Here is a 14,275-nt window from a genome sequence, read left to right as displayed (position 1 = left end):
GTGGGTGCTGGGTCCATGGGGGGGGGGGCACTGCCAGGGGGTGTCACCATGTGGGTGCTGGGTCCATGGGGGTTGCACTGCCAGGGGGTGTCACATTGTGGGTGCTGGATCCTGGGGGTGTCACCATGTACGTGCTGGGTTCTGGCGGGGGGGGGCACTGCCAGGAGATGTCACCATGTGGGTGCTGGGTCCCTCAGGGGGATGACATTGCCAGGGGATGTCACCATGTCACCATGTGGGTGCTGGGTCCCTGGGGTTTGCACTGCCAGGGGGTGTCACCATGTGGGTGCTGGGTCCCTGGGGGTTGCACTGCCAGGGGGTGTCACCATGTGGGTGCTGGGTCCATGGGGGTTGCACTGCCAGGGGGTGTCACCATGTGGGTGCTGGGTCCCTGGGGGTTGCATTGCCGGGGGCGTCACTGTGTGGGTGCTGGGTCCCTGGGGGGGGCACTGCCAGGGGATGTCTACCATGTGGGTGCTGGGTCCCCTGGGGGTTGCATTGCCGGGGGCGTCACCGTGTGGGTGCTGGGTCCCTGGGGGGGGCACTGCCAGGGGGTGTCACCATGTGGGTGCTGGGTCCCTGGGGGTTGCATTGCCAGGGGGTGTCACCATGTGGGTGCTGGGGTCCATGGGAGGGGGGGGCATTGCCAGGGGATGTCACCATGGTGGGCGCTGGGTCCCTGGGGGGGCACTGCCAGGGGGTTGTCACCATGTGGGTGCTGGGTCCCTGGGGGTTGCATTGCCGGGGGCGTCACTGTGTGGGTGCTGGGTCCCTGGGGGGGCACTGCCAGGGGGGTGTCCACCGTTGTGGGTGCTGGGTCCCTGGGGGTTGCACTGCCGGGGGATGTCACCATGTGGGTGCTGGGTCCATGGGGGTTGCATTGCCGGGGGCGTCACTGTGTGGGTGCTGGGTCCCTGGGGGGGGCCACTGCCAGGGGATGTCACCATGTGGGTGCTGGGTCCCTGGGGGGGGCACTGCCGGGGGCGTCACCGTGTGGGTGCTGGGTCCCCTGGGGGGGGCACTGCCAGGGGGTGTCACCATGTGGGTGCTGGGTCCATGGGAGGGGGGGGGGCATTGCCAGGGGATGTCCACCATGTGGGTGCTGGGTCCCCTGGGGGTTGCACTGCCAGGGGGGTGTCACCATGTGGGTGCTGGGTCCCCTGGGGGTTTGCACTGCCAGGGGGTGTCACCATGTGGGTGCTGGGTCCCTGGGGGTTGCACTGCCGGAGGTGTCACCATGTGGGCGCTGGGTCCCTGGGGGGGCACTGCCAGGGGGTGTCACCATGTGGGTGCTGGGTCCCTGGGGGTTGCATTGCCGGGGGGCGTCACTGTGTGGGTGCTGGGTCCCTGGGGGGGGCCACTGCCAGGGGGTGTCCACCGTGTGGGTGCTGGGTCCCCTGGGGGTTGCACTTGCCGGGGGGTGTCACTGTGTGAGTGCTGGGTCCTGGAATGCCCCCTGGGGCTTGACATCCTCTTGCGCCCCTCCGCCCGGAGGGACAGCCCCCTCCGCCTCCACCCCCCTCAGCGCCGGGGGCGGTCGGGGGGACCTCCCCCAGGACGGGAGCGTTTGCCGCCGCTCCGTGTTCAGCAGCCGTTCCCGGGGAGCCCCCGGCAAGGGCGGACGGTGGCGGCGGGGTCCCCTCCCCGGGCACCCTCCCCCGGCCGGGCCGCGGCGGGGCGTTGCCGCCGCCGGAGGAGGAGGAGGAGGCGGCGGCAGCCGGGCTACCCTCACCGCGCCGCCGCCGCCGCAGCTACCGCCACCCTGGGCCTGGGCCCGGGCCTGGGCCCGCGGAGGGCCGCGCCCGGCCCGGCGGGGGCCTTGCCGTGGGCCGGGCGGAGGCGGCGGGGCCGGGGCAGGCGGAGCCGCCATGAAGCCGAGCGGAGGTGAGGGGGGGCGGCGAGCGGCGGCCGGTGCTCCCGCGGTGACCGGGGCCGCCCCGCTGAGGGCCGGGGAAGCGGGTACCCCCCCCCCCACCCCGGGCCCACCCTGTCCCCATGGGGAGGGCGGGAGGAGGGCCCAGGCCAGGGGGTAACGTGGCCGTCCCGCCGCCCAGAGGAACCCGTCTTGCTGGCGGAGCTGAAAGCCGGGGTCGTCCCCCAACGCTACGACTGGAAATCCAGCTGCGAGACGTGGAGCGTGGCCTTTTCCCCGGACGGCGCCTGGTTCGCCTGGTCGCAGGGGACATTGTGTGGTCAAGCTGATCCCCTGGCCCCCTGGGGGAGGCTGAGCTGTGAGTATGGGGGACGGCTGGATGGAGACGGGGTGCACGCACCCCGGGGTGGGGGGATCCCTGGGGGCAGGGCTGCCCCGGGGGTAACCCTGCATCCCTCCTTTTTCTCCCAGCAGCTGCAAAAACCCCAGAGCGCAAGAGCCGCGGTAGCAAAGCGGAAGCGAGGAGCCGAGGGGTGGCCAAGGAGAAGACGCTGGAGTGTGGCCAGATCGTGTGGGGTCTGGCCTTCAGCGCCTGGCCGGTGGCAGAGGTGGGGGGAGGACGGATCCCCCTTGCGCCGTGGGGTCTTCCCTGCCTGATCCTGGCCACTGGGCTCAACGATGGGCAGATCAAGGTCTGGGAGGTGCAGACAGGTGAGCGGCCCCTCACCGACAGCAGGAGCAGTCATGGCTTCAGGCTGGTGTCTCTCCCCTTCCTCCCCCTTGGAAGGAGATCCTGTCTCCATCCTTCCCAAAATACTTCCCCAGGGTGAGCGGGAGCCCCTGCCCAGGCCCGGGCAGGGCTGCCTGCATGTGAGGGGCACTGCCCTCGTTCCCCATGGATGGAAGGCACTGAGCATGGCTCCTCTCCGCAGGACATCTCCTTTTCAGCCTCTTGGGGGCACCAGGATGTTGTCAGAGACCTGAGCTTTGCGCCCAATGGAAAGCCTCATCCTTGTGTCGGCCTCACGGGACAAGACCTTGCGCGTCTGGGACCTGAGCAGAGATGGTAGGAGTGTGCAGGGATGTCCGTGGTGCTCAGTCACCCCTAGCTGAGGCTAGGCTCTGCTGCGGGAAAGGGAGGAGAAATCCCACCTCAGTAGGGGAGATGTTGGGAGAGGATCTCTGGGGACAGTATGCAAGGCAGAAGGGGAGAGGTCCTGCAACATGGAGCAGAGCCATCCTCTTCCAGGTGGGGCCTGAGAGGTGCGGGAGCGGCTTTCAAGTAGACAGAGCTTGGGGTCTGGCCAGGGGAACCCCCCCCAGCCGCATGTGCATTCCCTCTTGGGAGAGGGAGGGGAGAGCAGGGGCAGGGGCCCCAGTGCTGCCTCTTGTGCTTACCCTCTCATGACTTGTGTATCTGCCGTCCCCAGGGCGGCAGGTCCCAGGTGCTGTCGGGCCACGTGCAGTGGGTCTACTGCTGCTCCATCTCCCCAGACTGCAGCATGCTCTGCTCCGCTGCTGGAGAGAAGTCGGTGAGTCCTGCAGGATGGAGGCCATCCCATGTCCTGCTGAATCCAGCAGTCCCCTTGGCTCTCTGTGTCCCCCTCCATGCAAGAAGTCCCGCTATGAGAAGGGGCCAGGCCAGAGCCACCGTCGCTCCTTGGCCATTCTGGTTCTGCGTGGAGGAGCTGGGACCAGAGCCCATGTGCCGTAAACCCCAAGGAGGAGATGCTTCTCCTCTGTTCCCACCCCAGGAATGTTCCCAGCCTCAGCCCCTGCCCGTGTCCTGCAGGCACTGCTGTGGAGCATGCGGTCCTATACCCTCATCCGGAGGCTGGAGGGGCACCAGAGCAGCGTGGTGTCGTGCGACTTCTCGCCAGACTCAGCGCTCCTCGTCACCGCCTCCTACGACGCCTGCGTCATCATGTGGGACCCCTACACTGGGGAGCAGCTGAGGACACTGCGGTATGGAGCTGGGGGGCCAGTGAGGGACCGTGGAAGGGGGAACCGAGCAATGCCGTGGGGGTTTGCTGGGGCTGAGTGTGGCCTTCCCTTCTAGTTGGGCACAGCCAGCACCTCTCCCCTGTCTCCAGTGGCTGAGGGGGGACTCTGACTTGCTGGCCCCTCTGCCAGCCCCAGAGCACTGGAGTTGGGGCTCATGGCAGCCTGGGGCTGATGTTGGGCTTGTTCTCCCCACCTGCAGCCATGTCCCCTTGCACTCGGCGGTGGACTACAGCAGCGAAGTCCACACCAGCTCCCTGCGCTCTGTCTGCTTCTCTCCCGAGGGCCTCTACCTGGCCACGGTGGCAGACGACAGGTGAGTGAACCCCCTTGGGGACCTCCAGTGGGAAGAGGGTCCCAGGAGGACAGCACCAAAACAAACCAGTAGCGCAGGACATGCCAGCAGGGAGCAGAACTCGCATGCCAGGCCCCCCCTAGTGCCCGGCGTAAGGGGAAAGGCTGCCTGGGACACCGCAGCCTGGCTGTGGCAAGGGGTAGCAAGGTCAGGGCCCTGACACCCCTCTGAGCGATGAGCTGGGGCCCGTGTCCTCCTGCGTGCTGTGCCGCCCTCGCTGTGCCCCTCAGCCCAGTCACTAGCTCTGTCTGCGTCCAGCTCAGCTCTACAGGGGACAGTGCCTCCTGCCTTGCTGCTGTGTTGTGACACTCCTGGGATGCTCTAAGCCCATGGGAAGAAAATCCTACTCCAGAGTTTGCATGCATTCAGGTGAACCCAGAGGCTTTATATTAGCTGCAGGCACTGCGTGGATGTGGGCCTGGCATCGTGTCCCTCCCTTTCTCCTTAGGCTCCTGAGGATCTGGGCGTTGGAGCTGCGGTCTCCGGTTGCGTTTGCTCCCATGACCAATGGCCTGTGCTGCATGTACTTTCCACATGGCGGTTTCATTGCCACAGGGTGCGTATGCGGGAGAAAAGAGTGGAGAAACATGTGGCTGCTCTCTCCTCCTACAGCGGGTGCAGGCTGTTTTCCTGGGCTGGGGAACGCGTGGTTGCTGCAAGCTCGGGATATTTGGGGGTAATTGGGTTTTCTCATGTCGCTCTGCCCTGTGCTCATGGCTTGTTTGGGTCCCATTGCAGGACTAGAGATGGCCACGTCCAATTCTGGACTGCTCCAAGGGTCCTCTCATCGCTAAAGCACTTATGTCGCAAAGCTCTGCGCACCTTCCTGACGACGTACCAGGTCCTTGCACTCCCCATTCCCAGGAAGCTGAAGGAATTCCTCACTTATCGGACCTTTTAAGGCAGTGTGGGAAGTGGAGGCATGGAGGCGAGAGCCCTGTGCCTGGCAGCGAGGCTCGACCTGGGTCAGAGGAGGCACAGCAGCGACGACTGCAACGATTTGTGAGCCATGGGGCAGGAGAATTGCTGCTACCCTTGTTTTGGGGCTGTGTCTGTGAATGTGGAGGGAATTTTTGGTATAATAATACTAGAACCCAGCAAAACCGCATGCAGAGGGCAAGGGGCATGGCTGCGGTGGCCCCGCAGGGGACACGGGTCCCCCTGTCCCCCTGCTACCTGCAAGTTTTGGGTCAGGTGCTTTTGCTTCCAAGTGCAATGTTGTGGGTTGAAGGTTAGCAGCCGCAGTCTGAGCGGAGCTTTTGTTGTTTGTACGAATATGGGGCTACAACTGTCCCTGACAAAACTGACCCTCACCGGGACCAGCTTGTACTGTAGCTTATTTCCCAGAGGAGTGCAGGGTCTGCCGCTCTCCTGGTCTAGGTATGAGCTGGACAAACCCAAGCAGGTCTTTGTGGACTAGATGACAGTGATGACAGAATAAAAAATGATGCCTCAAGTCTTTCCTCTTGGCTTGTAGAGGTGACCTGGGGATGCATGACAGGGCAGGCTCCAGTGGGCTGCATGCAGGGGGCTCAAAGCACATGCCATCACTCCAGACACCAGCTGAGCTGGAGGGACACAAGCACACAAGACTGCTTCATGCACAGCATGTCTGGACACTGGGCCGCTGGAGTGCTGAGCTCTAGTGGGAAGAGAAAGCAACAGAGGAATGGGAGCTGGGGGCTGTGTGAAGCCCTGTGTCCTACCTTCACGGTGGACTGATCGTCCCCGGCACCCACCGTTGAACACTTACTGGTCTGCTGCACTTCAGAGCTGAGTAAGGACTCACTGCTGCCCCACCAGCTGCAGCAGGAGGGCTGGAGGCCTTCGTGCTCGAGGGCTCGGTCTCTGCACAAGCCTGAGGCCATGACCCCAGCTGACAGAGAAGATGGGCAACGTCTCCTCTGAACTGCTGCCTGGCATGTTTTCCCTTGAGAACAGCTGAACCCAGAAAGCTGGTGTTTCCCTAACCCATACAGGTGTCACCTGCAACGGTGTTCTCGTAATGAGGATTTCACTGCAAGAAACCACACTGACCCCGCGCAGCAGCATGAGCGACGGGGTGGCACAAGCCACGGTTGTACTTCTCAGCATGTGAGTGCCCGGGACAGGTCTGCCCTGCAAGGGAGGTTTTTGCAGGCAGATGACAGCAGCTGGACTTCAGCCTGTGTGGGTGCGACGCCTTTGCAATGGGACGGGCAGGGCGTGAGGCTCGCCCACGTCCCTTCGGTCCTTGCTTGATACAGGAGGGAAACAAAACAGACGTGCAACCTGCTGGGCTTTAGAGGCATCTGTATTTTCCGGTGAAGCTTAGAAACAACGCTGCCCAGCTCTCGTGCCTCAGCTGTGGGCTCAAGGCTTGTAAAAAGGAAGTGGAAAGCTGCAGGGAGCAGCATAGGGCTGATGATCCCTTCCAGCTTCTGCAAGACCCAGCTTTGCAAGCAAGGATCCACCCAGCAAGACTCAGGCTTCGGCCACGATCAGGTCCCTGGTGACTTGGAAAGCCGCAATGAGGGAGCTCAGCTGAATCTTTTCACTGGTCCCAGCAGCCAGCCGGTACCTGGAGCAGGGGGCAAGAACAGGTTTGGGTGTTGACACCACCATCTGCATCCTGGCAAAGCGGATGCCCTGGCCGGGACGGAGCAAGCCAAACGCAGTGCTGGCAGGTTTATGCAGCAGGGATGGATGCACAGGGGCTGCGGGCATCTGCCAGCGGTGCCCACCAGCTGCCAGGACTCGGCACAGCATGGCAGCGGCGACCCCTGCGGGGTGGGTGCACTGGCAGCCCCCCATCCGGGGTGTGTCGGAGCAAGGGTGAGTGGACACTTACTCGATGTCTGCCATTTTGATCAGCAGCTGAATGCGGACCGAGGGTGGGAAATCAACTGCGGAGAGAAGGAGACGGCGTGTGTCAGCACGGGCTTGGGGGAACGGTTGGCCCCCCAGGGTCAGCCAGGAGCTAGTCCCATAAGCCCCTACCTCTGTGCACAAACAGGTGGATCTCGGTGAGGATGTCCTGCAGGGCCAAGCCCTTCAGCGTCTTCAGCTCTGTGATTTCTGAGATGAGAGTGAGTGAAGGGCTTTCCCCCAGGCCATTTCCTGCGAGATCCCACTCCTCATCCCTGTGACAACCCCAAGGACCCTCCCCAGTGAGCAGCACCCACCCCAGCCGGAGCAGGAGGTCACAGGACGGGAAGCCCTAGCAAAGAGGAGGATTTACAGCAGCGGGAATTAAACCCCAGGGCCAGTGGAGGAAAAAGGATACTGCGATACGCAGTGGAAAAGTCCTGGTTCAGCATCCAGTCAAGGATGTTGGCAATGTCAGACTTGAGGGGGTGTCCTGTGCAGGTGTAGACGTTCTCCTCTGTCACCTTCCCGAAGGCCATGGTGGTGCTCTGAGGAAGAGGAGGGTGGAGGAGGGATGAAGAGCTCAACCCTTCTTCCACCCGTCTCTCTGGGGCAGCTGCCTGGGTGCAGATGAGAGCTGCTGCCTTACACAAGGGGAGAGCGGCTGCAGCCATGGACCGTACCTGCAAGATATTGAGGGCTCTGCGCATGTCACCACTTGAGAGGGTCACCAGAGCCTTCATCCCATCCTCGGTCACATCCACCCTGGAAAACAAGACCTGGGGCTGCAGAGGCAGCCAGCGCTGCCGGAGGGAAATATAACCATGGAAAACCAAGCCCACTGCTCCTCCCCATGTAGGGGAATGGGGAAAACGGGGGTGCGGAGGATGCTGCACAGCCCCCCACATCCTGCGCTGCCCTGGGCTCACCCCTCCTCCTGTATGACGTGCTGCAGCCGGGGCACCATCAGCTCCGGGGTGAGGGGGCCGAAGCGGAAGCGCGTGCAGCGGGACTGCAAGGCGGGGATGATCTTGGAGAGGTAGTTGCAGATGAGGCAAAAGCGGGTGTTTTCTGTGAACTTCTCTATCACTGCAAAGAGGAGGGAGGAGAGGCTGGCCCTTGTCTGCTGCCTCGTACAGGCTCCCACCCCACGCTGGGGCTGGGAAAGGCTGAAGGGGTGCCAGTGGCATGGTGTCCCCAGCACCCCTCACCTCGCCTCAGGGCGTTCTGAGCATCCTGGGTCATGGCGTCCGCTTCATCCAGGATGACAAGCTTGAAGCCTTTCCTTAAAAAGGGAGAAAAAAAGCAGGGTGGCTTTTGTCCCAGCTGCTGGCTTGGTGCTGGAGAAGGGGGAGCGGGGGATGCTTATTCCCAGCCTGACCCCCACAAATGCTCCCAAGGAGGCCTCCTTTCCCCTCCAGACCAGCATCTTTATCACTCATCCTTACCACCCTCATCCTCCCCACTTGCAGGGCACCCCTGACTCTTTCCCATCTGCTCTGGCATGCTTCCCACTTCAGGAGCCCCCCTAAACCCACCTCCCAAGCTGAGCGCTGGGGCAGGCTGTGCCAGAGGGGTGATGACAAAGAGATGGGGAGCTTTGGAAAGCGCAGACCCACCCACTTACTTAAAGATGGTCCTGGTGCTGGCGAAGCTCAGGATGGGCCCTCGGACGATGTCGATACCCCGGTCATCAGAGGCATTGAGCTGGAGGGAGACGACATGGGTGCCCATCCCCGCCTAAGGATGCACCCAGGAGTGGGGGGCGATCCCCCATCACTCCCCCCCCATCCCATCCCATCCCCACTTACCTCCAGCACCATGGAACCAAACTCCCGCTCCCGGTAGAGCTGCTTGGCGCAGGCGAGGATGGTCGAGGTCTTACCGGTACCGGGAGGACCATAGAGGAGAAGATGCGGGAGCCGATCCTCACTGATGAACCGCTGCACTGGAGAAGGGATAACGGAGCCAGGGGATGGCCGGTAGCCCCGGTGGTGTTTGGGGAGGGCTGTGTGTGCTTACCGCAGGGGGTGCTTACCGGTGCTGAGGATATCCTGGTGGGACACCAGCTCCGACAGCGCCTGCGGCCGGTACTTCTCCACCCTGCACCGGAGAGAGCACCCCGGGGACGGGGCGGGGGTCAGCCCGGGGCAGCGCCCGCCGCCCCGCCCCGGCCCCGCTCCCGCTCCCGGCCCCGGCCCCGGTCCCGGCCGCACCAGGGCAGGTTCCCGCCGCCCGCCCGCGCCATCCTCCGCCGCCGCCGCCTCGCGAGAGCCCGGGCCGGGGCGGAGCGGCCGGGGAAGGGCCGGGCTTGGAGCTCCCCAGAGCAAGGCGGTGCTTGCGCTGCGGGGGCGGGCGGGAGCGGGGCGCGGGGGGCGCTGCGGGGGGGAGCGGGGCGCGGGGGTGCGAGAGCGGGGTTGTGGGGAGAGCGGGGGGCTGGGAAGTGCTAAAGGGAAATTGGGGGCGTGCTCTAGGGGAGAGGGCAGCGCTGGGAAGTGCTAAAGGAGGGCTGTGAACACGCTGAAATAAGATTGTGGGCGTGCTTTTGGGAAGGGTGCAGCGCTGGGAAGTGCTCAAGCAGGGCTCTGGATGTACTTTTTGGGAGAGCACGGTGCTGGGAAGTGCTCAAGCACGGCTGTGAACAGGCTTTTGGGGAGAGCACGGTGCTGGCACTCCCCAAAAGCGAGGTGGTGCTTGTGCCCTTGGGGAGAGCCCAGCACTAGGATGTGATGAAGGAAAGTTGTATGCACTATCTTGGGGAGAGTGAGGTGCTGGGAATTGCTAAATGGAAGTTGTGGACATGTTTTTGGGGAGAGTGCGGCACTGGGAAGCGCTAAAGCAGGGCTGTGGATGTGTTTTTTTGGGAGACTGTGGTGCTGGGAGTTGCTAAAGCAAAGGTGATCATGGGCATGGTCCTGGGGAGAGCGTGGCACCAGGAATTGCTAAAGTAAGATTGTGGGCGTGCTTTGGGGAGGGCACGGTGCTGGCGTTCACCAAAGGAAGATGGTGCTTGTGCTCTCGGGGGGCGCGCGGCACTGGGAATTGATGAAGGCAAGTTGTGGGCATGCTCTTGGGGAGAGCGTGGTGCTGGCGCTCAGCAACGTAAGGCCATGCCTGTGCTCTGGGAGAGAGTGTGGCACCAGGAATGGCCAGAGCAAAGTTATGGACATGCTTTTGGGGAGAGCACAGTGACCTTGCTCTTGGGAACCCCGCTGGGTGAGAGGGGCACCTGAAGGCTGCAGGCTGGGGCCGAGGGTGGCAGCTCCGGGGGCTGCCGGGAGCTGGAGGAGAGGAGACCTGCTGTGGTTCACCCAGTGTGATGGGAGCAGCAAACTTGAGAGGTGGCTGCAAGGAGGAGACCACCTTCATCCCCGTCCCTGCCGCTTCCCGGTGCATGACAGCAGCCTGCAGATTTGCAGGTCTCTTTTCTTCTGGTTGACTAACTTGAAAAATCCTGCCCCATCTTCTGTCCCTCGTGCTGCCAAAGCGCTTGGTTGAGTAACAAGGGTGTCTCTGCCTGGGGCCAGGTGGCTCCTGGCTACCACTGGAGGTGCTGGATGTGGCCTCCTCTTGCCAGAGTCACCTCCAAAGGAAGAGGAGTCCGTGCTATTTCAGGCTGGGCTTTGGGAAATGGCTGGAGCCTCCTTAGAGAAGGGGCTTAGAGGGAGAAATAACGTAAGCTGGCAGGCACTGATGCTCAGGTACTGCTTTGGTTTGAGTAACATGGATAGGAGAGAGAAAAGCAGGGCTGCAGTGAGAGGCTCTGGCTTGGAAAGCACAGGTGGAGAGATGACAGAAAGCGATCCATCGGGAAGCAGAGGTGATGGGGAATATATCAGAAGGGTCAAAAAATCATGGGGAAATCCTGTCGCTGGCAAGGGAAGGGAAAACATCAAGAGCTCCATGCTGAGTCCTATACAAATCAGAAAAGCTGCCAGAGGGCAGCTGCTTTCCCAGTTTTTTTCCTTTTTTTTTCTTCCACCTATTTTTTTCCCCTCTAGCCCCATAAGGGAAAGCAGGAGCTCGAAGCTGAGCTCAGCAAGCCTCAGCCGTTCCTTTGGACACGTGACGGCTGTGACAGATGGCCCATCCGATGGCAGGCAAGGAGCTGCGAGGTCCTTCCCGAGCACCTGGGAACCGGCTGGGAGGTGTGACCTGGAGCCCTGACGGGCTTGGGCTTCTCCACTGTGTAGCAGGTCCGGAGCTGCTGCTCTCTCCTCGCTGCTGCATTCACCTGGGGCAAGCTCTTGTCCTTCAAATTGATTTTTCCAGGCATTTCTTCCCCTCCCTGCCCCATCATGAATATATCTTGAGCTCCAGACCAGGCAAAATCTTGGGGGGGGATAGGCAAAGTCTTCTGCTTGCAGCTGGTGCACATGCTCAGATCCATGGCGATATTTCTCACAGGTGATTTCACCTCTTTCTTGACCAGATTGCTTTGAAGATTTTCATTATTTGGTTGTTATTTAACATTGTTAAAATTGATGGGTGCATCCCCCCGCAATGATTCTGCATCATTAGGACCGGCTGAATTATTAACCAGTGTCTCAGCTGCCTGTCTTGGCTTATTTACCTTTTATACTGCTTGGGTAGGGGACTGGCAGGTCACATCAGACTCGGTAAACAGTGCTATAAATTTATAACGCTATTGATAAGTTCATTAACAGCCCTGAGGCATCAGGGGCATCCCGTCAGAAGAGGTTGAGGGAATTCGAGGTAGCTGGTGGCAGAGATGATGGTGGCAGAGATGTTCTTTTGCAGGGAAGAGAAACGGGGGCTCCTCGAGAAGCGAAGTCCAAAGGATGGAACCATCCATCACGGAGGTGGAGATGCTGTTTTGGCATGTTAATAATAAAGAAATAAAAAAGCTAATATCAGAAAGGCCCCTTGCACGCGGAGCAGCACCCAGCCTTTAAGACAAAAGGGAGACAACCCTGAATTTAAGGGGTCAACACCAAGCCAGGGCAACAATTTAGCACTCGTGGCTGATGGTCAGTGGCATATAAAAGCCTCATGCATGGTTTTATGGGGAATTTGGTGGGAAAAGCCTTGTGCGATGCTGCGGGGACTCTCTTGAACACAAAAAGGGTTGGTTTCCACGAGGGCGGGTTTGGCTGGGGTTCACCTGGCGGGTGATGAGCCGGCCGTGCCAAGGGCATGCCTGCTCCCTTCCCAGCTGGATGCTGTGCCCCGGCAGAGCATCCTCCTCGCTAGGCACCGTGTGAAAATGAACCTGATTTCAAGAGACTCTCAGTAGCTCCAAGCTCATGGACACGCAAGAAAACCAACACAGGTGAATTAAGTCATTACAAGATACATTTCATATGAACTGATTGTGCCGAAAAACAACTTGTGTTCAAGAAATGAAGCAGTTAATGTTGCTGAGTAACAACGCACACGGCTAGCCTGTGTACGGAATCCAGGCGCTGATAACGAAGGAGATGAATAATTCAAGCTGTCCAAGGTTGTAGAATAGAAAAACACGGGTTTTCTTATTGATCTCGGGCTCGTTCCCGCCGTCTGTAACGTGCATCCGCCCTTTCGCACCGCGAGCCAGCCCAGCTCCGCGCGCGTGAGTTGTCACGTTGACTGCAATAGGGATTTTTGGGGAGTGTGGGGTTCGGCGTAAGCTCGAAGTCACTGCGGGTCTTCTGCTGCTGGTGCTTTTGGGTTGGGGTTTTTTTTTTTCCCAGCAGAGTCTCCCTGCTTGCATTTTATTTTTTATTATATTTTTTATTTAATTTCATTCTACTTCATGTTATTTTATTTGTTTATTTTGAAGGGCAGATACTGGGATTGTGGGAATTTTTCTTGCACTGGAAGCTGTCCGGAGTCGGGGGGGGGGGTGGGGAGCAGCAGTGTGGGCAAAGAATGCCAAGGGGCATCCGCTTTCTCCCCATTTTGAACTGGGGCCCTCCAGCATCCTCTCCGCTCCGGGTACCATCCCATCCTTCCCTCCCTTGTAATCAGATCTAGGAACAGCGGCCCCCAGAATTGGCTGGGCTGGTAGCTTGGATGTTTTAGGAAAAAAAAAAAAATCTGTTGTTGCGAATGCGCTGAGTACAGAGAGTGCCTGGCCCCTCTTATTCTCCGGTTTGGTTATTGAAACACTCAATTAACCACAGAATCTTTCAGGAGAGAAAAATTTCCAGCATGGGTTTTTTTTTTTTTTTTTTTTTTTTTTTTTTTTTTTTCTGTGCTCTGCTTAATGACAGGAATTGCATCCCATTTCCAACACAGGTGATAGTTAAATATCTGGCGATTACTGCCTTCCCCAAGCACCTGCTGCAGCAGTCAAGCGAATGCTGGCCTTTCTGGAGGGGGTCTGCCTCCTTCTTCCCAGAGTAAAAGCTGGCAGATCAGGAGGATGCTTCTCCCCTGGGGACCCCCTGCAGCCCCCTGGGCTGCACCAGTGCCCCACCGGTACCCACCAGTGCAACCCAGCTGCTGCAGTGCTGCTTCCTCCCCATCCACCCCAGCTAAAACACCCAACTGAAACATATAAATATATAAATGTATGCATGTGAAATTAAGAACCAAGTTTGAGAATGCAGCCCAGCTAAAATGGGATCCTCTCTATTACGGAGTTGCACCAGGTTTTTCCTCCCAGCGGCCTGCTCTGTCCGCTGATGTGGTTTAACCCCTGCCAGCAACTAAGCCCCGCACAGTCACTTGCTCACTCCCCTCCGGTGGGAAGGGGGAGAGAACTGGAAGGTTAAAAGTGAGATAACTCGAGGGCTGAGATAAAGGCAGGCTTAACAGGTAGAGGAAAAGCCACGTGCACAAGCAAAGCAGGCCAAGGAATTCATTCACCACTCCCCACGGGCAGGCAGGGGCTCAGCGAGCCCCAGGACAGCAGGGCTCCATCACGCGTAACTGTCTTGGGAAGCCAAACGCCATCGCTCCCAACGTCCCCCCCTCCTCCTTCTTCCCCCAGCTCTATGTGCAGGCATGATGTCATACAATGTGGGACATCCCTGGGGTCAGTTTGGGGTCAGCTGTCCCGGCCGTGTCCCTCCCAACCCCTTGTGTCCCCCCAAGCCCACCTTGCTGGGGGGGTGAGAGGCAGCAAAGGCCTTGGCTCTGTGTAATCCAGGCTCAGCAGGAAGGAAAACATCCTGGGCTGTCAGCGCTGCTTCCAGCACAAATCCAAAACCCACAGCCCCATGTGAGCCACTACGGAGAAAATTAACTCTATC

The 14,275-nt window shown here is 60.1% G+C and overlaps 3 protein-coding genes across 3 annotated transcripts in view; 2 read left to right on the top strand and 1 right to left on the bottom strand.

The window, feature by feature from the left end:
* Positions 1-1,733: 1,733 nt before the first annotated feature.
* Positions 1,734-5,548, top strand: WSB2 (WD repeat and SOCS box containing 2). The gene is given in 12 exon segments (XM_075110065.1): positions 1,734-1,884; positions 2,055-2,179; positions 2,181-2,235; positions 2,345-2,584; positions 2,806-2,828; positions 2,830-2,880; positions 2,882-2,961; positions 3,312-3,405; positions 3,666-3,838; positions 4,077-4,190; positions 4,678-4,785; positions 4,968-5,548. Coding segments are annotated over 12 exon segments (1,242 nt in total). The 5' UTR covers positions 1,734-1,868; the 3' UTR covers positions 5,131-5,548.
* A 956-nt stretch (positions 5,549-6,504) lies between these two features.
* RFC5 (replication factor C subunit 5) lies at positions 6,505-9,408 on the bottom strand. Its single transcript, XM_075110064.1, has 11 exons — positions 9,293-9,408; positions 9,115-9,179; positions 8,888-9,024; positions 8,704-8,783; positions 8,288-8,361; positions 8,006-8,165; positions 7,760-7,841; positions 7,495-7,624; positions 7,209-7,286; positions 7,060-7,114; positions 6,505-6,789 (listed from the first exon to the last, which is right to left on the bottom strand). The coding sequence occupies exons 1-11, from the start codon at positions 9,322-9,324 to the stop codon at positions 6,693-6,695; spliced, it is 990 nt and encodes a 329-aa protein (XP_074966165.1). The 5' UTR covers positions 9,325-9,408; the 3' UTR covers positions 6,505-6,692.
* Positions 9,409-10,079: 671 nt separating this feature from the next.
* The window catches only part of KSR2 (kinase suppressor of ras 2), an 83,441-nt gene continuing 79,245 nt past the window's right edge, over positions 10,080-14,275 (top strand). Inside the window, exon 1 of the mRNA XM_075110729.1 lies at positions 10,080-10,178. Within this exon, the coding sequence (XP_074966830.1) occupies positions 10,080-10,178 (99 nt within the window). The remainder of the gene's footprint in view (positions 10,179-14,275) is intronic.

The sequence above is a fragment of the Phalacrocorax aristotelis genome, chromosome 15 (genome assembly GCF_949628215.1).
Source record: "Phalacrocorax aristotelis chromosome 15, bGulAri2.1, whole genome shotgun sequence".
NCBI classification, from domain to species: domain Eukaryota; kingdom Metazoa; phylum Chordata; class Aves; order Suliformes; family Phalacrocoracidae; genus Phalacrocorax; species Phalacrocorax aristotelis.
The sequence above is the reverse complement of the archived record's forward strand: the minus strand, read 5'-3'. Positions and strand labels throughout refer to the sequence as shown.